Raw genomic sequence first — 21508 nt, 5'->3', positions numbered from 1 at the left:
CATGTGAACAGAAGATGATTTAAGCACGTGGAGGACAACCACACACGTGCACGTGACAATTAACAAAAGCATACATGTGCCATGTGCATGAGCCTGTGTTGAGACAAAGCAATAGTTATTCTATCAAAAACTGCAAGAAATTATACTTTGCACACAAAGCAGTGCATATTGCAGAAATCAGCGCAAAAACAGTGCGTCTAGCGCAGAAATGGGGTTGTAATGCGTGACATGTGTGACTCCATTGTTCTCCTAACCCACGCATGATACCTATATTTACGTCATATTTATAATTAACAACACAGCAGTTTTGTTACAGCCACGCGTATCAAACACAACCGTCCACAAGAATTATAAACTTGACTTGAATGAAAACGTTTGCCTGTGGTGTGCTTGAGTTAATGTTGGAGCATACTGCATGTTCAGAGCTGCATGGTGTTTGCAGATCTTTTACAAAAGTCATTGCATCATCATTTTCATTGACCTCCCAACTAATCAGTAGGCATCATGTGCAACTCACGTATGCGCGTTTTACACCCATGAACAGGATACATGCACAGACTGCATGCACAGGATATACATGTACAGACACCCACACATCTTATCTCTAGACTGAGGTGATGGGTGAGCTAAAGCTCTCCAACAATGGATTGTGAGAATTGTCCAGGTTCTTTTTTTTGACACCAAGGGTTCTTTACATAGGAACTGCACTGGATATCGATATGGACAATGTGCAGAGTCATGGCAGTAAGCCTCGATCTATACACATGCAACAAGATCAACAATCGGGTTGCAGAAATACAATGTGATGTAGACTTCACAGACCAAAAAGAGCACTGGATAAAACCTAGTGTTAAAAGGTTGGCCTCAACATGCTATAGAGCGTTATTTTCATACCCATGCAGGTCTAGCTGCTTCCGTCATTAAAACGGTTGATCGAGATCGAAAACTCGGCCAGGATCAAGCCTCAACTGACTTTAAAAGGCGCTTCAAAGTTAACAGTAAGAAGATAACTATATAGTGACGCTACTTGGAAAAGGTTTGAGATGAAGGCAAGATTTTGGCTGTGATCTTTTGTTCAGATTCCGCCATACACAGTCATCTCAAAATTCTGTTTATGCCAAATTAGCTTTAGTCTTAAGGATCGGGAGTGTACATACACTATGTAACTCAAGTAGTAGAAGGTGCAGCTTTACGTTTTCAAGGCACAAGCAGCTGCATGGTAATGCTGGAGTGCGTCAGCAGGCCGCCATTACTAATGGCCGACTTTGAGGGCTTAATTAGCTCCTCCCAAACCCCATCCATTTGGACAACTCTATGCCATCCATTTACACCACCATGTTCTGTGCGTAATAGTGGCAGTATTAGACTAATCCCACTGTTTGCATTGCTTCTTAACGTTCACTCTTAGCTGAAACATGAACCTAAAGCTACAATGATGAGTTGGCTGAACTACACAAAGCCTGAAAAAGTGCTCGTGATCAAATCTGAATTTAGCAAAGTCAAGTAAGAACGCAGTAAAATAAGCAAGCGCTAAGAAAACTTCAAGTAAACTGTCTAGTAAGATTCACGCCACATACACTAAACGTAGGTATTGACGTATGTGCAAGAAGACATCGCCCTTTGATGTACGACTTCTCACCTCCTGGCCATCTATACTCTAACCTCAACAAGACAAACTATAGAATGTGAAACTAACGCCATTCAAATTATTTCGTATATTTTTAAGTAACTAAACAAGGCTACATGCTGTTGCCTTCCTAGAAGATTGACTACCTGCTCTTTGCAATTGACTAAATATATATATATATATATATATATATTTTTTTTTTATATATATATAAACATATATATTATATTATAGGTCCCATAGGGGACTAGCAGTACCATCTAAACTACATCTAGCTATATATATATATATATATATATATATGATGGTATATCCACCGCTTTCGGTGATGACTCCTTCTTCAATGTCTCTTATGAGTAAGAGAAATTATAGTGAGTAAGGGGAGTGCGAGACCAAACCCACTCTCTCGTTCAGAACGCACAAACAGATCTCTAGGGCAAGAGATGCAACAAGAGAACTATGCGCCTGGATGCATGTGATTTGCCAGCAAAAGGTCTGTATTACTGCCATTTGAATATGTCAGATTACTCAGTATTTTATGCCATCAGAGCCGTTGGACTACAGTACAGAGTGAAGCCACAGTCTATTGTCCGCCTCATCAGCCAAACTCATAAACTGTCTGAAACCACAGACCTTTAGCCATGCACAAACAGGGCTGCCAATGTCCATTTAATACAGTACACATTGCATGGCACAAGCTTTTGAAATGGCAGCTTGTACTCACCACGTCGTAATGCTGTCACTGAAATTTTGGAGTACTTAAGTGAAACAGCAGTGCATCCCTCCTCCCTGATAACACTACCGCTGTTGGTCCCCGACTGCTTATTCGACAGGAAACCTGCTTATATCGCAGCTAACTTCCATATCTGAAGGCCACTCCACCATCCGCCACATGTGGAAGTGCCCAGTTGCAGTCAGCTCTGCTCTGGGCAATATAGCTAGCATGACAACCATTATACAGTGCTCGAAAGATTTGTTATAACTAAATGGATTCAGTGCAAACCAATCACCAGTGAATCATTACCATGCAATTACATGTGCAATACTTACTTGGCATACTGAGTCAAATGTAAGTTAACTGCAAGGTAAATTGCAATCGTGCAGGACATAAAAGTGAGGTTTTCATGTCAATCTGCTGCACATGACAACAGCCTATAGCATACCCTAGATTCGATCATCAACGTTGTCTGTCAACTGATGTCAGTTTTCATAGCGTCAAGTTTTAATAGTAGAGCAGTCGTGCACCTACAAGAATAATGATCATTCTAAAATTTCACATAACATGTCAACCAAGTTACAAATTCCAATATCATACTTTTAATTAACTTAGTGTCATTAACAACTGATGAGCAGTCTCCAAAAGATCGTAGATCTAATGAATCACAACGTTGTCAACTGCCATATACGGCTCTGGTGTAGGGCACCCTGTAGATATGGCTGGCTCTACGGCTCTGGGTTCTACAGGAGTCTCGCGTAGCCAGACCCTCCCGCGTACATCCGAGTATGCGGGGAGAGTGTCTGGCTACGCGAGACTATGTGAAAATCCAGAGTCGTGTGTGTGTATACGGCTGTGAAAATCTATTGATTCCTAACCATTACAGCAGGTTACGTCTACATGACACGTGTTTGCATGCATCTGATGCCCACGTGTTGTTCACTCACAGTGTCCACAGAGCACATGCATGATTCATAATACACTCTCAAAACGGATCTCTCGTGCCTGTATTTTAATATTACAATCAAACATTGCCTGATCCAGGCTCACATTCTAGAAGTATTGCCATCTAGTCTCTTTCTAATCGACCAGCAAAATTTGTAGAAACGTTACCTTATGTTATATGCACAGAGAACATACTATAAAAATAATCCGTATCTCGACCATCCAGTTAGTTCTCAATGTCACCTACAGTTATAAACGAGTCTCAGCTACATGTACACTACAACCGTCAACTACCGAAGTTCGTCAGCAGAACATTCCATCACATCAACTCCAAATACAGCCCGAAGTCGTAATGCTAGGTCAATGCTGCCATCTAAATTGACCGAGCGAATACAACCGATGAAGCCTTGAACAGGTAGGGGTAGAGTATGTGAGGGTAAACCACCTGAAACACACGAATATGTTAACACATTTCAAACATGTGACTCGATTGTTCCTTACCCAAGAACATGTTGTTAGGCAGTGTCAACACAGTTTGAGAGCCCGACAGTGGTGCTATGTCAATGCGTTGCTCGTCGTCGACAATTAGTGCTACTACGCTGCCACTCCTATACAGAGAAAGAGTTGTAGAACACAACAGTAAAGAAATTGTGTATGTTTTTTCTCTACCTTGATACTGTTACAGTGTGCCACCTTCCCACACCAAGGTGCAGCCGACTAGATATGACATGTTCGCCACCATCAAAATTAAACTTGACGACTGCCTGTCCGTTGGAAAGCTCGAGGTACAGGTATCTGCCACTACTCGAATTGTTTGGCTACAATGGCAACAGATGTAAATACAGCAAACACAAACAATAACAATACAGCGTATATTCCTACCTGTCCAACATAGAAGACTACACCACTGGCAGTGGTCGGTCTGAACTCTACTGTCCACTCGTTCTGCGTCGGAAACCTTCACAGAGAATTGTTGCATAACAAATGGTGAAAAACAAATATCACTTATAGAGCAACACACCTCGGAGTAAGATCATATTGAAGGTAGCTGTTTCCACGAAATGACGGCATTGCAAATATTGGCAATTCCTCAGCATACGTTTCGGCACCACAGTTTTCTACATCGGTGGGACAGACATCTAAATTGTGCGATGACAAGTCGATTTTCTTTCCATTGATGGTCAGTTCACTAATACATCCCACATAACCCGTGTCGGGTAGGACAGTGACTAAAGCCGGAGGTAACGATAACAGTGATGATGGTACTCCACCGATGTACACGGATGGCTGTAAGCTTGTAGTTGTGAAAGGTCCTTGGGATTGACCAGTGACAAACTCTCTGGAGTCGACAGACATATCTCCAACGATTCCTTGTTTGCTAACAGTCACTCTGATATACTGATTCAAAGCTACATCACTTGCACTACGTAGCCACCCGGCTCCAGATCCACTATCAAACCTATTAGACCGTAAGTTTAACTCTCAAATAAGCATCAATGGACATTGGAACTAACCCAAAAACAACATGCCCGGCAGACAAGTAGACGGTAAAGAAATCTCCCGATCCATCGAGGTACTCCGATGTGTACAGCAACAATCCGTCTCGTTTGGATGTACGAAATGTAAGTGATGCCTGCAATGTCGTTCCAGACACAGTAGGAGTTCTGATCTTGAGGTATGAGTGACCAGAGAAGAACGGCAATAGGAAACTGGAGCCTAACATAGAAAATTCGTTAAAACATGTTTCACAACAGTCATAAACATGTGCCTCTCTTACCATGTTCACAGCGACTTCCTGTAAATCCATGACTACAAGCACACACCGGACCGTCGGCCAAGCGGATACAGGTCCCTCCATTTAGACAAAATTCTTCGTCACACTGACTGGTGGCAAAACAATTTTCTACACTGCCTGACATCAGCACAGTACTTTGATCCAGTCTAATAGGACGAGAATTGATGGCCAAGTTGGAAATACAACCAGAAAAACCTCTGTATATTCCCGTAGCAGTGGCCAAGCTGTTACGACCGATTACTAAAGTTTGCAAGTCAACGTTTGTTCCAGTGTGTAATGTACTCGTACTCATTACAGGATGACCGTTGTCAACAACTAGTTCTTCTTTGTTGTCACTGTGAGAAATATGAATAGTGTGCCATTCGTTCAATGACAATAGACTGTTGCTTGTGAGATGACCTTGCCCAGCACTGTAGTTATACCTACAACATAACACACATACATTAGAATTAATACAGTGCGCCACTGATGAGATGCAATCACTCACTGAAATTGAACTTTTCCATTTGAGAGTCCCACTGCAATGTAATCGCCGTTGCCATTTGCACTAGTAAGTACAAGGCCATCTTTGCTTCTAGGATAAAGACTGAATGTTATTTCAAACGATGATCCACTAGTCGTCAACCCAGGATGCAAAGACAAGTAGGAAAATGACTCAAATGATGGTACTGTAATAGCACCATGACATGATGGTCCCGTGTAAGGGAAGACACATGTACAGAAGTGTCCACCTTGCAAGTTCGGTCGACATTTCCCATTATTGGCACAAGGATTAGGATCACATGAAGATGACTTCTTTTCACACAATACTCCCATGTAACCAGAAAGACAGAGACAAGAGAATGGACTGAGATCGTTTACCGAATTCTCAACACAAAAGCCACCATTTCTGCAAGGACGAGAGCTACAAATGCCTCGTTTGTTTTCACAGTTCTTGCCATCAAACAAGTCGAAGCAAAGACACTCGTATCCCTCATAGCTGTTTACTTGTAGATGGCAAGTACCGCCATTCAAGCACGGACGACTGGCACACGGAGTGTCTCTGTTTTCACACCAGCTGCCCGAATATTTTATCTGACATTCGCACACGGCGGCTCCTTGTACTTCTACACACGTCCCACCATTGAGACAATCCACTTCCAAACAGACCAACGGAACGATGCGTTCACACATATCTCCTCTATAGCCTTTCACACACAGGCAATTAAAATCATCATAGATGCCACCGTAGCATGTTCCTCCGTTCTTACACGGACTAGAGTCACAAATGTTTACCGTCTCGGAGCAAAACTGTCCGGTGTACCTACTAGGGCATACACATGAGTACGTAGTGATACCATCGACACACAAGCCTCCATTTTGACAAAGATGCTTCTCACAATCATCAATGTTTTTCTCACACCAAACTCCTTGAAATCCTGCATCACATTCACAGTAATAGCCACCGGCTTGGTCAATACAACGTCCGTTATTCAAACACGGGCTAGACAAGCATTCGTTGACAGATATGTCTATTTCACACCGAGGTCCCGTATATGGAGGTAAACAGCTACAATGTCGTAACCCTGTGGTCGTCAGACAGCTACCTCCATTATAACAAGGCCAGTCTCGGCAATCCTGCTGTATTATTTCACAATTTTCGCCGGCATATCCCGTCTCACACAGACACGAGTAACTGGCGACATAATCCGAACACGTTCCATTATTCATACACGGATGGGAGAGACAATCGTCCGTGTCTTTGTCGCAATCGGTACCCTCATATCCGGCCACACAGATACAAGTATACTGTCCTGCTCCATCGATGCATCTCCCACCGTTCAGACAAGGCATAGGGTCGCAATCGTTTAGATCAATCTCACACTGAGCTCCAGAATATCCGGTAAGACATCGACAATCGAAGCCCTGCTGCTTGTCTATGCACTGGCCGCCATTGAGACATGGACTGCTGGCGCATTCGTTGCAGCTATAGCCGGACAGATGACTAACACATTGGCTGCCACGCGGACACGGATGAGATAGACAGTTGTCTATCTCATAATCGCAAAGCAAGCCACTGAAGCCCAGTGAGCAAAAGCATAAAAAATGATTCGGTCCAATAGTTGTGCATGTTCCACTCTGACACGGCTTGGAATCGCAAGGGTTGGGTAGCTGGACGACAGTTTCGCAATGGAGACCGATCTGGTTTGTCGGGCAGTCGCAGGTGTACGAATTCCGTCCGTCTATACATTGGCCACCGTTGAGACACGGCTGCGATGCACAGTCATCGATGTCCACTTCGCAATGCACTCCCGTGTAGCTGGTGTCACAGCTGCATGTGTAGTTACGAAATTGGTCTTGACATGTTCCACCGTTCTGACAAGGATTACTAGCACATTCGTCGATCTCTGACTCGCATAGCTCACCCGTATGACCACGAAGACACAAACACCGAAACCCAGCCATCTCGTCAACGCACTTTCCTCCATTCCTGCAAGGACTCGATGAGCACTCCTGTATGTCAGTCTCACAAAGATGCCCAGAAAAACCGGTCGGGCAAGAGCAGGAATATGAATCTATACCGTCCACACAATTTCCTCCATTTTGACATGTTACTCCTTTGCAGTCGTCGATGTTTTGGTCACAAAGAGTACCCGAATAGCCCTGTTGACATTCGCAACGAAAAGAATTGACATAATTGTTACAAATGGCGTTGTTATGGCATGGATTCGAATCACACTCGACGAAGTCGATCTCGCACAAGAATCCCTGATACCCGGGAACACAGCGGCAGTGGAAGCTGCCCACTTTGTCTTCGCAAGTGGCGCCATTCTTGCACGGCATCGACATGCACTCGTTCACGTTCACATCGCAGTTGTCACCGGTAAACCCAGCACTGCATGTACACTTGAAACCAACCGATGTATCCTGACACGATCCACCGTTCTGACATAATCCTGCAGAGCACGGTATGATTTTTGTCTCGCACTGATCTCCAATGTAACCCGACCGACATCTACAAGTAAATCCACCTTGTCTTTCCGTGCATGTTCCACCGTTTGCACACGGGCTGGAATCACAGTAAACCACATTTCTTGTACACAGAGTACCACCATATCCTATGCGGCAGTCGCAAACTGATATACCATTGCTGCCCAAACGGCAGGTACCACCATTGAAACAATGCGGACAATTCGTAAGCTTGACTTCGCAATTAATGCCACTGTAGCCTGACTTACACCTACACGTATACCTGTTTTCGCTTTCCAGACAAATGCCACTATTACGGCACGGACTGGATGAACATTCCTTGATGTCTTTCTCGCACAGTGTACCTTCGAATCCGACTTTGCATTGGCACGTGTATGAATTGACACCATCGACACATGTAGCTCCATTCTGGCAAGGATTTGAATGACATTCGTCCTGGTTGATCTCACAGTTAGTGCCCGATGTTCCTGTTCTGCACGAACACTTATAACTGAAACTGGTGTCTTGACATGTTCCTTGATTCAAACATGGCTGTGAGTTGCAATGTTGCAACCTGTCGAAGTACCTTGAACTGTAATAACAGACACCACATTTGATGACAAGAAAACACAAAGGTATACAACTGGCAGATCTCACCTGCAGTCCGAACTGTAGTATCCTGGATCACAAATACATGCTCCATTGACACAACGACCCTGGCCCGAGCAGTCGTTTATACAGCCATGTCCCTACACAACAGGGGAAGCAAACTGAGTTTTGTCTTAACTAAGATTAGCACACACTAAACTACTTACCTGACAAACCTCACTGAATGCTGGACAGTAAAACGATCCAAAGTAGTTTGCTCCATTGATAGTCTCTGACACTAAAATCTATTAGCAGAATAGAGGACAGTGTTAGTGCAACCATCCGCACTGATAACTTAGCATGCCCAAGTGGTGGTTTCAGACCTCTTCTCCCTTAGTTGTGCAAGTGTAGGTGTTCGATGATCCTTTCATCTGGACGACAACTTGGTTGCTAGAACAACTGATCTAGACATAAAACAAAATATATCGAAATAATGAGTACTGACTTGTCAGCAAGACCTACCTTGTAACAACCGGCGCCAGTTCTAGTTAGAGAGGTAGCGACGCTGTCTCTAGTCTCAGTCCACTGGCGCCCATGGTTCAGACACACAGAAGAAGCGCCATAACTCTCCAAGCCAATATTGTGAGCTACACACCCCCAGACACACTAAATTACTATAAACTTAAGACTATAATTCCACCTTCTCTCTTACCAGGCTGATTGCCTGCCACAAAACACCTAGAATCCTGCTGCCCATTGGAAAGAAGAAATTTCTACGAACAAAAAAACAGACCACATTTAGAAAGAAGCCTGAAACCTGAGTCATCTTAAGTTAGCAGCCAACCAGCTAACAAGCTGTTATCCCATTTAGGAGCTACCTAGAATCTTGACTAAATGGGCATAAGGGCTACTAAGTAGATTGCCAAAACTATGTTAGCTGTTTGTCTCCAACTACCTCACATAGTGCACCACCCTCAGACTCTAATATGAAGTTCATTGAGACTAACCTGGTAATAGGGACAGTAGTCGGCCACTGTGTCCTCTCCACCAGACTTGTCACTAAAACCACTGGTGCCAGCAAAATACTAACAATAACAATGTAACTGGTCTAATATCATTGACTACACATGCCAATCATGATTTACTCTGTATTCTTTAGGAAGAGAGTTGGGATGTTCCACGAGGTTACATTTTGCAATCGACCTTCTATTCGAGCTGCAGGTTACAGCATTAGGAGACGACTTTTGTTCACAAAATGGTGTTACATCTTGTCCACTATCGTAAGAACAACAACATGTTTAGTATCATAACAACAGTTGTACAACAAAGAACGCAAGGTGTACACAAATATCAGTGACAGACTCACAATTTCTTCCTGCTCTTCATATAACCAAGGCAACTCTTCTTAGCAAAGTCGCATCCCAGCCCTTTGCCCCAGGTAAACTTCTGAGCATAGGAATAATCTGCTGCATACCAACTACACATCGTACAACAAATATTTATTACTATAAATATAGTGAAAACACAACACAACAGATAAAGGTAAAGTACCCTGTGTCTTCAAGTGCTGCCAGTGTGATCTCAGAAATTACAAGAAATTGATTTGTGTTGCCAGACATCAGTTCACCCTGTAAGATCAACGCGTCAGCTAAGAGAAACTTTGCTGTAAATTTTCAGACAAACCTGAAACAATCGATTTTCCCAGTGGTGATATGGAAACACTTGTAGCTCCAAAGGAGCACCTTCTAAAGTGGGACATTTAAAGTGATTTCGTACTGCAGTCTACCAAATAACATAGACTAACATCCCATAGAGTCAACTTATGTGCATATACTGCGCGTCTTACCTGCACTTTTGGTGTTACCATGTATGCAATGCTGTGATTGAGCATGCCACTCGATGTTTCCCAGTCAGATATCTGCTTGTACTGAATGACCTGGTTACTCCAGGCATAACCGATCTTGGTCCTACTAGGCAAACCATGCTTGTCTCTAGGTGTCAAAGCTAAACCATTGCTGTCTCTGTAAAATCCATACAGAAGAGGAGAAAACGCCTAAAAACACATAAAACTATAACACATCTATTGTTCATTGATCATGAGGAGAGAACTAACCAGAGCATGGAGAAGGTCATGGATGATATATTGGACCTGATTCTGGTAGTCTTTGGCCAGATATGACACTCTATTGGGGCAGATGTTCAAGTTACCCACAACTGGTCTGCAAAGACAGACAAGTAGTGAGTAACCACTTCCAGCAGATGATCAACTCCAGACTTTTGTTAGCAATGACAAAACTGTCATTTGCATAAACTACTAATAGTATGCAACTGCTCTAAGCAAACCAACACCTCTACTGTATTCACCTGTCCAAGGTCTTCTCTTGCTCACAATGATGTGCATGAGACACAGCATCCTCTGCACACAAAGGAGAGAAACTCTCAATTTACGTGAGACACCCGCTAATGTTATGAGGCACCACTGACGCGTATAACAATAGGAACAAACAGCCATGCAGTAAACAAGCAGCCATGCCTGAGGGAACTAACCAACCTACCATGTCCTCTTGCATAACAATCACACAACACACTACAGACCATCCAGCATCTGCTAAATCAATCACTACACGTAAGCACTACAGATGTCCCTAGGCTACCGTAAACGCGCCAAATAGCCAACACGTTGAGCACAGATGAGGGCACTAGACACACTAACCAAATTGCTTGTAACACAGAACGCTATATTTACATCTGCCTGCCTCCTTTCTCGCATATCGACAATAGAACAGCAGAGAGGAAAGCAACGCGAACCAACACCTAGAGACGCGGTCTAGAGAACCAAAAAGCGTCAACACGCATGAACGACGGCTAGATCACTTTACACCTCCTCATGCATTTATGGTTAGAGGCTAAATTCGATATTGTTGAGACAGCAGCGCCAGCACCCAGACAAATGCGGCCCTCCTACCGCCCCGTCGACCATCAACTCGCAACTAACCTGTCAAGCAAGTAGCTGTATTGACTGCAGTCACATAGAGAATAAAATCATAACCCGTGACGCCGGGCTGAATCGGTCCAGTGGGCGAGCATTGTCTCTGCTGTGAGTCACACGTCCGGCATTGCTAGTCAGAAAGACACACGACACCGAGTTCACACACAAAAATACCCACACCAAATATCATCCGGTTCCATACTTTCAGATGCTTCTCGGGCACAATGGCTGCGCCACACTTTGTAACAGACGCGCAACTCCCGACGCAGTACTGTAGGCCTTTGATGAGAAAATGGCTGCCCGTGCAAACACTGGAAACGAATATTTACGTTGTTTTAGTAGAAACGCGCATATAGATGACAAAATAGAACAAATACCGCGTCGCTTTGATGGTCGAGTTGGCCACATCTGCTACTTTGAGTGCGTTCTCTAGCCAACTGACTGCAGACTGAACGAGAACATCCTGCGTGCGTGTAACAAAGGAGGCGTTCACGTCACCACACAGACAAGAAATCGCGTGTATTACCTGAACCATGCGTTGCATCGCGCTTCGACTCCTAAAAACGAAGACAATAGAGTCAGACGGCAAACATTTTTCTTGTAGTAAACTATGTTGTAATGGTTCAACAGTGTAGCTATTGCGTTCACTACCCGCACGCTGCCGGGCTTCTATTCAAAACAAGGGAGTTAATTTAGCGTGTTGAATGCAGGGATAATGTAGCAGTAGCGAGTGCAAAGAAACCCTCGACGTCTACACCCAAGCGACAACCTCCCCCGCCAGCAGACTGTAGTCTACGCGGTGGGAGTAGAGCGATTCGACCGCACTAGCCAAACAATACGACAGAAAGGAATCTCCCAAAATACATTTTGGTTTATTAGCCCATGTCTGAGCGACGCGTTCGAATCGGTGACTGGCGTGAAGAGCGACGCGTTCCGTCGGCGTTTCCCGACTTCCACGCAAAAATTCACACCCGAAATCGATTACTGGGCACTTGGCTATTCGACCGCAAGAGAGGAAGCAAGTCCGCGCACAAGCTAATCGCGTCGCCCACGACCCCGTCATTCACACTCGATGTCACACATCCAGAAACCGAGAACAAACTGTGTGTGTAGTGTATCTAGCAAGTTGCTACAACAGGTGACATCCAACTGACAGCACCCCATCTCAGCCATCACTCTCACACATCATGCTACATGACGTCTGATGTCATGAGATGCTCGGCATTGGCTAAGTTCATGTTGAAACGTGCCAGCCGAGAGTGCAATCGCTAGATCTCGTTGAAAAGCGCAAACGGCGCCCGCTGTGCTACACGCGCGTTCTCCATTTTTATCGAATAATCGACTTTCGTACCCAACATTCTGGTCGAGTCCTGATCCATATGACACGTAGATGCGAAACGGGTGCTTTCCAGTGGTCGCTGATGCGAAGGACGAATCCTGCAATGACAACGTCCCCCGTCAAGTTGATAAACAACGCGAGGTGCAACACATTCCGTCGTCGATCAACACACACCTTCCAGCCGGTCATCGTCAGCAATAGAAGTAGCAAGCCGTGAAGCGTGCGGCACGATCTCCGCCGCTTCATGGCTGACTTAGACGCTCTCGAGTGTGGACGACTCACGCCGAGGCCTTTGAGCTGACGGAAACACTTACACTGCAAATGGTCCAGACTGATCGATCGATGGCTTTAGAACGATGATATCCTGGAATCTGGGATACGCCTACTGTCATTGGTTGCTATCTAATCGAATTATGGAAAGTGACGTGCGTGATTGCTAACACAAACACAGCACTTCCGGTATAGATAAGTGTCGCGTTAATTACTCTAACGCAGCTGTGACACGCCTCGTTCCGCCTTCAATTTACGCATCCCGACAAACGGCTCCTCCCTCGCAGTGAATACCGTCGACGAGGCGGCAGCGAGCGAGTTTACAGGCGCCACGAGCCACAAAAGAGGAAGTTTGTGTGGCGTCGCGAGTCGGACGCGTCCGAGACACTCGCTACAGTGTTTGGCAGACGACATCTGACTTCGTGACGGCCGACGTACTGTTTGCAGATTGAGAAATTTTTCTCACGGATGGTTTCGTGGATACCGGTGTAGCGTCGTCCGCGGTCGTATTACATATTGCATCACCTGCTTTCACTTGCGAGTGGAGGAGAGGTCACTGGTGTACAACGAAACTGCATCTACATCGAAATAGACAGCAACACACTTGATAGGTGGTGGCAACCTGCAAGGTAACGCCTCAGATCTCTCGAGAAGAAGCTGCACACGTTGTACAACTACCGGTGGGTAACCCAAATGCACACCACAAGTGTTGGGTTGTAGAGATGAGATATATAGCCAACTGCTGCTGTCTGGATGCGTGCAGTACAGTGACAACGCAACGCATTGCTGATTTTGCTGCAAAATCTAGCAGTGGAAATTGGCAGCATGACCAGAATTCGCGTTAATTAATTGTTTGTACCAAGTAGACAGTAGTAACCACACTTTCTGACCGGAACGAGAATAAGTGAATATCATGAGTACACAAAATAACAGACGTTAAAAATTTGAGGTCCGAAATAACACATAACTATCCCTTGTGAAAGTATCTGATCCTAGAGATCGTTCCTTATTTGACAAGATTGCACTATTCCAAAACTATTTACAGACTGTCAGACACAATACTTCCTACTGTTTGACATGAATAGTTATGAGCAGATTGTTGTGTACATTCCCATCCTAGCTAATGAAGAGGATCTAAATAGACATCAGTTTACCTCATGCATGATATTGAATCGTTGCTCACACATTAATATTGATTCACGTTAGTGTCCTGCAAGTAGTTATTTTACTATTCCTTTACGTTTTGGAATATGCCATAGTGGAGTGTGTAGGCCTACTTGTCACGCATCATTTAAGGTGCGCAACCCAGCAACTTGCCAGCAGCACATTTGAAAAATTAAGATTAGTGATATATATATATATATATATATATATATATTTTATATTTTAACATATATATCATATATCGCTAATCTTGCCAGTCATTGCCAGTTATTGCTGAAACCTGTTTGCTGCAAACATGCAAACATAGATGGATTCTATTTTTATTAATTCACTATTGAATGATTTAAACAAATCTGCATTATATTACTGCAATAACAATACCATTGCACCTGACAGAGTGAATGCATGTTCACGTTTAGAGGATACAAAGAAAGGACTGGACTCTGGATATGATGATGGATGTAATGCATGTTCACGTTCAGACAATACAAAAAAGGACCCTGGATATAATGATGGCTCTAAACCACTGTGAGAAGAAAATAAATCTAAATGAAGAATATATGGGTGTTCACACAGTGTTTGTTTACATTTAGATAGAGGTAGCCTAGATAGAGGTAGCCTAGCTTGAGGCAGTAGAAGCAGACAGAAAACGGAAACAAGACATAAGACAAACATTTTAGCTACAATTTAGGCAAACTCACCTCTAGAGATATGGTATGATGCATTATGTATTAAGTATTTAATTGCAATGTGTAATATTAATGAGTACTGGTGTCATGCATTGCTTGAACAAATTGAAATGCATTTATACAAATATGTTGTATGTGGTACACTTTTCCCATATTTCTAACTAAATGTAATATTCCAAGTTTGTTGTATTCTACTCACTATCAACTGCACAAGCTTTCAGAAGTGAATTGCTACAGTCTCATTGAACACTAAATTCTAGTGATGTGTGGTCCAAGATTAGCAAACTGCACCCTTTAATTATGTTAATTTACATTTTGCTCTCTTGCTCCTCTATCTAGATTATTGCAAATTGTGGTGTTCCTGAAACAAGCCTTTAATTTGGTCGAAGAGCAATTAGCTATATAGCTAAGATAGTGCGTAACTTGTCTGTAGAGGACATACAACTCACTATTCTTTTCTGACCTACACCCAAAGTTTTAAGAAAGCAGATAGCAAAGGAAGGACATAATCTGTGTACAAACAATGAAGTATTTATCCTGACTAATTGCTCACACTTATGTATGGATTCAAATGCCACATGATCAACATCTAGAGCAACAAGGTTGATGATCACTATTACATGGAAGTGAAATTGGAGCTGAGAAAATGTTTCTCTAGAGGCTCATATACAATGCATGTCTTGCAACTCACAGACTTGGTAAACTAACATGCACCCAACCAGTGCTTATGCATCTAAGCCACCATCATCTATTATGCATGTTATTTTCAAAGCGATCCTGAACAGAAGACACAGTCAACGCCGAGCAGAGTCAGTCTACAGTCACCAAGAGTGCATTCTGTTCAGCATTCATCACACATACAGATATATATCGTGACAAAGAGTGTCTGGGATTATTATGCATTGATCAATAACATCACAAGGTTAAACATCCTAGCTGGTCTTTTTCTATTCATAATTATGGTGTCATTTTCTAGAGAAAATTTATATGTCAACAGTGAAGCACAGCAAAGCAGTTTCTTTATGCTCGAGTATCGAGTTTTCCTTTTCTGATCTGCTTCTTAGACCAAAACATGGGTTTAGGCTTTACTCGTCCACCAGGAAGTCTGGCCGAGACATTCGCAGAAGGCAGCCAAGGATCACCCTTCTTTACGACCTTTGTCTTGATACCAAACTTGTACATTGCTTTAGATAAAGCTTGCTCAGCCAGAGTTTCTTGAGTATCATCAACTTCAAACAGAAGTTGTCCGGCTCTTACATAACTGACCCAGTATTTCACTGTCCCTTTTCCTTTGCCCATACGAACTCCTACAGCTTTTCCAGTGACAGGTAAGTCGGGAAAGATTCTAATCCAAAGTTTTCCGCGTCTAGTGATAGTGCGAGCAATGACTAAACGAGCTGACTTGATCTGTGCAGCCTTGATCACTCCTGGCTCTCTTGCAACCAAAGCATGTGATCCTTGTAGCTTCATACCAGGAGGTTTTTCATATCTTGTCAGTAATCGAGGGGCTTCTATGGAAGCGCCAATGGATGACAACCCCATCACTCTCCATAAAATCTATACAAACAAGCAGTAGCATAATGAGTCTCACACTTTTATGATTAACAAATCATTTATGATACTTGCCACACACACACACCCACACCCACGCACATTCATACACACACACACACACACACACACACACACACACACACACACACACGCACGCACACGCACACACACGCACGCACACACACACACACACACTGACACACACACACACTGACACGCACACACACGCACGCACACACACACACACACACTGACACACACACACTGACACACACACACACACACACACACACACACACACACACACACACACACACACACACACTGACACACACACACACACACACACACACACACACACACACACACACACACACACTGACACACACACACACACACACACACACACACACACTGACACACACACACACACTGACACACACACACACACACACACACACACACACACACACACACACACACACACACTGACACACACACACACACACACACACACACACACACACACACACACACACACACACACACACACACACACACACACACAACAGCGTAACGCATTTTACCTGCTGTTGTAACGAGAAAGTAGGAAACTGGAGTACTCTAGCTCTGCATATCATCGTAGCATCACAAAATACTAACAGAAATGCTTCAAGCAATGTCTCTGCACTAAACCTACACGTCTATGCGCAGTTTATTATACGGGAAATCCAGCGTAATTTTTCGATGTCGCTGCTGACTGTGCGAGGATCAGTCGCAATAGCGAGAAAACGGGTCTTTTTGCATCAGGTAAGCTACCAGGTAAGCTTAGATAAGCAAGCCTGTCGTTGCTAGACCAATCAGGAGTGAACGTGTATTTGGTCATGATCAGGCTACCGTTTTGACTGCAAGCAAAACTGACAAAGCTGATCTACCCGGCTGTCCGCTCTGTCGCAATGGGCTGGAGAAGTTTGGCTACAAGGTACGATGTTTGTGCAGTCAAAGATGACGTAGGCGGACCCTAAAGAAACGGATTAACTGAGAACGTGAACAAACGCCAAATTTTGGCACCCAGGCAGTGCCCCTGCAACATGTGTATAAAATTCCACTACATAGAACTTGTGGATTTGTTCTGTATGGTTAACCATTTTGTGACCAAGCGTATGTAATAAAGTTGCCAAGCAGATGATTGGTGTACTGAGTAGTAATTGTCTGCTTGCCAATTCTAATTAATTACTAAGTGGTATAATCGTCTGCTTGGCAAATTTATTACATACATTTGGTAGCAATATGGCTACGTGTGGCAAAACTGTAGAGAACAAACCGACGAGTTTTATATTAGGATTGCACAAATTGCAGGGGCACTGCTTGAGCATCCGAACTTGGCATTTGTTCATGTTCTCAGTTGACTTTCTGCTGTGTATTTCTCTGATTCTTTAAGGATGTTTCCATGGAAACAGTAGAAACATCCGTGGATCTGCCACTGAGCTAGACACAGCTTAGGCCACTCCAAGACATTATTAGTTTCTAGTCTGAAGATTTACATCAATAATTAATGTGAGCAGACCATTGATGTCTTTGGACTTGTGTAACTATTTTGTGCAAGGGAATTTATAGTAATAGGTAACACATTATATCATTATTATTGACAAAGCAAGCAAAAAGAGCAGAAAACAAATTTGAATGCTATAACAATGTTGTTGCAGGATGCTCTCTTGTTGAGACAGTTTCTGACTCCTGACGGCCTTATTCGAGGTAGAAGACAAACAGGTATGCTGTCACCACCTGCAGTCATTGCATTAGATGCTTATTTTGTCTTGGATGAGAAATAAGGGATATGTGAAAAGATGCAGAAACGAATTTCTAAAGCTATACGTCGTTCTCGAGAAAGAGGTTTGCATGATCTTATTTATCTATATGCTTTTCTGTCATCGGTAATGTAGTTTTGAATTAACAGGTTATTTACCAAACTTTAAGCCTTGGCATAACGAGAATTGAGCTAAAACATGATCACAAACTTGAAAAGCACACTTCCGAGTTCTTGTATGTAAAATCATCGAACTGTGGAATGTTGTCTTTAATTCACACTGAATGTACACGCAGTCTTGTCATTACAAGCATTTGCTTTGAAGAATCATATCTTGAGTCTACTGCTGTCTTAATTAGTTAATTAATATCTGTATACTATTGTACTAGCTGAGTGTGGCAATGCATTTCTGCTTGGCTTGCACACATATTGACTGTTTACAGCACATCAGTGGTCTAGTTTCCAGGTAGTATGTAGGTTCGGCTCTTTGTGATCTCTATAGAAGCAGAAATCTGTAAACAATGCTTGTACAGTACAGTACTCACATTTTTTTGTTGTTCGTGTGGCTTGTTTTCTACCTGTACATTATGATTGTCGAGCATAGCAAGCTTCTAATCAGGGTCGCACAACTGAAAGGGGCGTGGTCCTCTTGTTATATATATATATATATGATCAAGTGCATTGAACTGAGGGTTCTATAAGCCTTGGTTAATCATTGTTGACAAGATAGTAACTTAGCATTTACAACTCTGTTGCAAGTAAATCTTTCCAAATACACTTCCACAGTTGTAACAGTCAACAGCATTTGGTTATTGGCTTGGCACTGTCAGTTTGCCTGCTCTCTAGCTTATCCAGTTACATCCTGAAATCAGTTCTAGTGTAGAGTGATTTGTGTTCGGCTATGGAGTGGCTAGACAGATAACAGAAGTATAGGAATAGGTACAACTTCTCAAATAGAGTGGCATGAATTTATGCCCCATATTCCTAAATTACCCTCATTTCTATTGTTACAAGTACATACATACAGTGGTTCTGAAATAAAGAGTTCTGGTTTTGCTTTACTGTGATGTCTAATAGTACTTACTTTTCCACAGCCATGTTTGTGTCTGTGTCAACATGATCGTAATCTCTATATGCCATTGCCCACACCTCTGTAAGAGTCAACAATATTTAGCAGTCATACCACTTGCATCAACAGATTGCACTACCTGGCCTGTAGCTGTAGTGTACCTTGAAATAATCAATGATGCTGGGTTCCTTTGGAAGCCATGTATGAATAAAGAATTCATGTACCCATGAAATGTGGTTCGGTCTGTTTCACTTAGGATGGTCTGTTTCACTTAGGATGAGGTACAAGCCTTGGTACAGAGCAACCTGATTAAGTTTGTTTTTACTTTTGCGTATAAATTCTTCTTAAAGTTTCTAGATGCAAATAGCTAAAACATAAGAAAGCACTTTGCATACAGTATGTACACATTGTAAACCTGCCAAGAATCCATCTGTATAGGAGATGCTTCATGTTGTTTCCAAATACAGCCTTAGCAGCAGTCCATGCAGCATTGTCTATAGGACATGAACGCAAACAATATTTTGTGAAGATATCAACTGATATACTTTATACCATCAGCACTCATTAATGTCGTCACAACAGCATTTGGTGATGCAGTTTTGACAGCTTGAAAGGCCTGGTAAATGAAAGGGCGATCTTCTTTGCTGCTTATTGCCCAAGCTACTGTGCGGCCTGTGAAGTGTGGCAAATGACTTTAGAATTAGAAAAATTTCTGCAACGACTGATTGTGTGGCTAAAATGTCTTTACCTTGACCATGATCATCTCTGATCATCAGTGTAATAAGTTTATAGTTGTATTGATTTGTGTTGTGCGTTGAGTTAACACAAACCACACCAGAACTGAAATTTTTCGAACAGCTCTTTCTGATGCTCTGGCTGAATCACTAACATGAATGAATCTTCTGGTAATTCAGGAAAATTACCATCCTTTACGCCAAATGGTTTGTGCAACAAGACAGGGTTATATTGCTCATTGGCTAGTTTTTCACAATTGCAACGACAGACTGTGCATCATTGGCATGGTTCACTGCAGACATATCTACAACTGACTTGGAAATATTCCTAGTGTCCTGCCGTGTTATGAAGTGCTCTTTCTGTGCTATGCTGTTAAAATTGTGTCTCTCTGCTCGATCTCCAACACCACTCCATATATCTGGGTGTACCAAAACAACTACTGTATTTACAGAGAAAACTCAGACAGGTATTATCAACTGTACCGTCAAGAATTCTCTCTACTGTCACTCCCATTGCCAGCTTTTGTGAAACAATGTCTTTGACATCATCTGCTAAGGGGATGTTAAGGGCATTTCGGATAGATTTGGCGAGTGATTGGTGTGTCCATTCACATACCATACATTGACTTTGCCGTTTGGATAAAATGTTGCGTTGATCCTGGAGAGACAAATCGTTTCCATTCGTTTTTGCATTCTTGGTTTCCTCTTGTTTTTGCTGTCTTTTTTGTTTGCTTTGTGACTTTGACAGCAGACAAAGTACAGGGTCTGACACTCTACAATTACAGTGGCAATTATATCAAATTATAGCTGTATATATCAATCACCATACATAGGTATAGGAATCTAATTCAGTTAGAGGGACACACGTCTGTCTACCAGGGCATGGTACAGAACAACAATTGGGCTGATTGTATGTTTATATCACAAGTCTTATACAGCTAACACAGCAAAGCAGCATTCGTGAATGTCAGGCATGGTTAGAGCACTGTGCGACTTGACAAGATATACTCAGTTTGCTGGAAGTTGAAGAGGCACATGCCCCGCTTCTCCCCCGTTTCTTATGCCTATGCAGTAAGCATAGTACACACTAACATTGACTAACATTGTGCTACAACCTTGGGTTGGCTTCTTTGGCCTCTCTCTTCTGTAGTATGTGCATGTCTTCCTCTTTTCCTCCTTTTCCACTCAAAAATATTCATCAGTGCTATTGAATTCAAGTTTACGTGTTCCTGTGGATGGTGCAAATACATCCATATGGCATTATCTCTGACATG

At 42.9% G+C, this 21508-nt stretch overlaps 3 protein-coding genes across 4 annotated transcripts; 1 reads left to right on the top strand and 2 right to left on the bottom strand.

Annotated features, from left to right (window-relative positions):
• Positions 1-3339: 3339 nt before the first annotated feature.
• LOC134190516 (neurogenic locus notch homolog protein 1-like) lies at positions 3340-13265 on the bottom strand. The gene is made up of 27 exons (XM_062658971.1): positions 13122-13265; positions 12960-13045; positions 12135-12165; positions 11986-12071; positions 11811-11919; positions 11615-11738; positions 10984-11035; positions 10733-10838; positions 10466-10672; positions 10303-10401; positions 10171-10247; positions 9986-10096; positions 9765-9894; positions 9627-9704; positions 9332-9392; positions 9142-9266; positions 9003-9083; positions 8847-8924; positions 8689-8780; positions 5570-8623; positions 5065-5504; positions 4802-5003; positions 4309-4746; positions 4170-4245; positions 3957-4105; positions 3789-3895; positions 3340-3732 (listed from the first exon to the last, which is right to left on the bottom strand). Exons 1-27 carry the CDS (start codon positions 13191-13193, stop codon positions 3578-3580), a joined length of 6426 nt encoding a protein of 2141 aa, XP_062514955.1. The 5' UTR covers positions 13194-13265; the 3' UTR covers positions 3340-3577.
• A 2618-nt stretch (positions 13266-15883) lies between these two features.
• On the bottom strand, positions 15884-17342 carry LOC134191005 (large ribosomal subunit protein uL16-like). Its single transcript, XM_062659558.1, has 2 exons — positions 17212-17342; positions 15884-16627 (listed from the first exon to the last, which is right to left on the bottom strand). The coding sequence occupies exons 1-2, from the start codon at positions 17263-17265 to the stop codon at positions 16091-16093; spliced, it is 591 nt and encodes a 196-aa protein (XP_062515542.1). The 5' UTR covers positions 17266-17342; the 3' UTR covers positions 15884-16090.
• Positions 17326-18993, top strand: LOC134191006 (small ribosomal subunit protein bS18-like). Of its 2 annotated transcripts, none has more exons than XM_062659560.1 (5): positions 17326-17434; positions 17517-17606; positions 18331-18394; positions 18458-18517; positions 18582-18991. In XM_062659560.1, exons 1-5 carry the CDS (start codon positions 17372-17374, stop codon positions 18620-18622), a joined length of 318 nt encoding a protein of 105 aa, XP_062515544.1. In that variant the 5' UTR covers positions 17326-17371; the 3' UTR covers positions 18623-18991. The 2 variants fall into 2 exon arrangements, with proteins under 2 accessions (XP_062515544.1, XP_062515543.1); XM_062659559.1 differs by having other exon boundaries at positions 17339-17446; positions 18582-18993.
• The last annotated feature ends 2515 nt before the right edge of the window (positions 18994-21508 follow it).

The sequence above is a fragment of the Corticium candelabrum genome, chromosome 15 (assembly GCF_963422355.1).
Source record: "Corticium candelabrum chromosome 15, ooCorCand1.1, whole genome shotgun sequence".
NCBI lineage: Eukaryota > Metazoa > Porifera > Homoscleromorpha > Homosclerophorida > Plakinidae > Corticium > Corticium candelabrum.
Note: the sequence above shows the minus strand (reverse complement) of the source record. Positions and strands in the feature narration are given on the sequence as shown.

Bases quoted from the DNA above. Each gene is read 5' to 3' on its own strand.
- LOC134190516 (XM_062658971.1), bottom strand. From the start codon at position 13,193: ATGAAGCGGCGGAGATCGTGCCGCACGCTTCACGGCTTGCTACTTCTA. The intron at 13,046-13,121 runs GTGTGTGTTGAT...TTGTCATTGCAG, and splicing joins TGACGATGACCGGCTGGAAG to GATTCGTCCTTCGCATCAGC. The intron at 3,896-3,956 runs GTAGAGAAAAAA...TTCTCTGTATAG, and splicing joins CACACTGTAACAGTATCAAG to GAGTGGCAGCGTAGTAGCAC.
- LOC134191005 (XM_062659558.1), bottom strand. From the start codon at position 17,265: ATGATATGCAGAGCTAGAGTACTCCAGTTTCCTACTTTCTCGTTACAA. The intron at 16,628-17,211 runs GTAAAATGCGTT...TTGTTTGTATAG, and splicing joins CTTTCTCGTTACAACAGCAG to ATTTTATGGAGAGTGATGGG.
- LOC134191006 (XM_062659559.1), top strand. From the start codon at position 17,372: ATGTCGCTGCTGACTGTGCGAGGATCAGTCGCAATAGCGAGAAAACGG. The intron at 17,607-18,330 runs GTACGATGTTTG...ATGTTGTTGCAG, and splicing joins TGGAGAAGTTTGGCTACAAG to GATGCTCTCTTGTTGAGACA. The intron at 18,395-18,457 runs GTATGCTGTCAC...ATGAGAAATAAG, and splicing joins TCGAGGTAGAAGACAAACAG to GGATATGTGAAAAGATGCAG.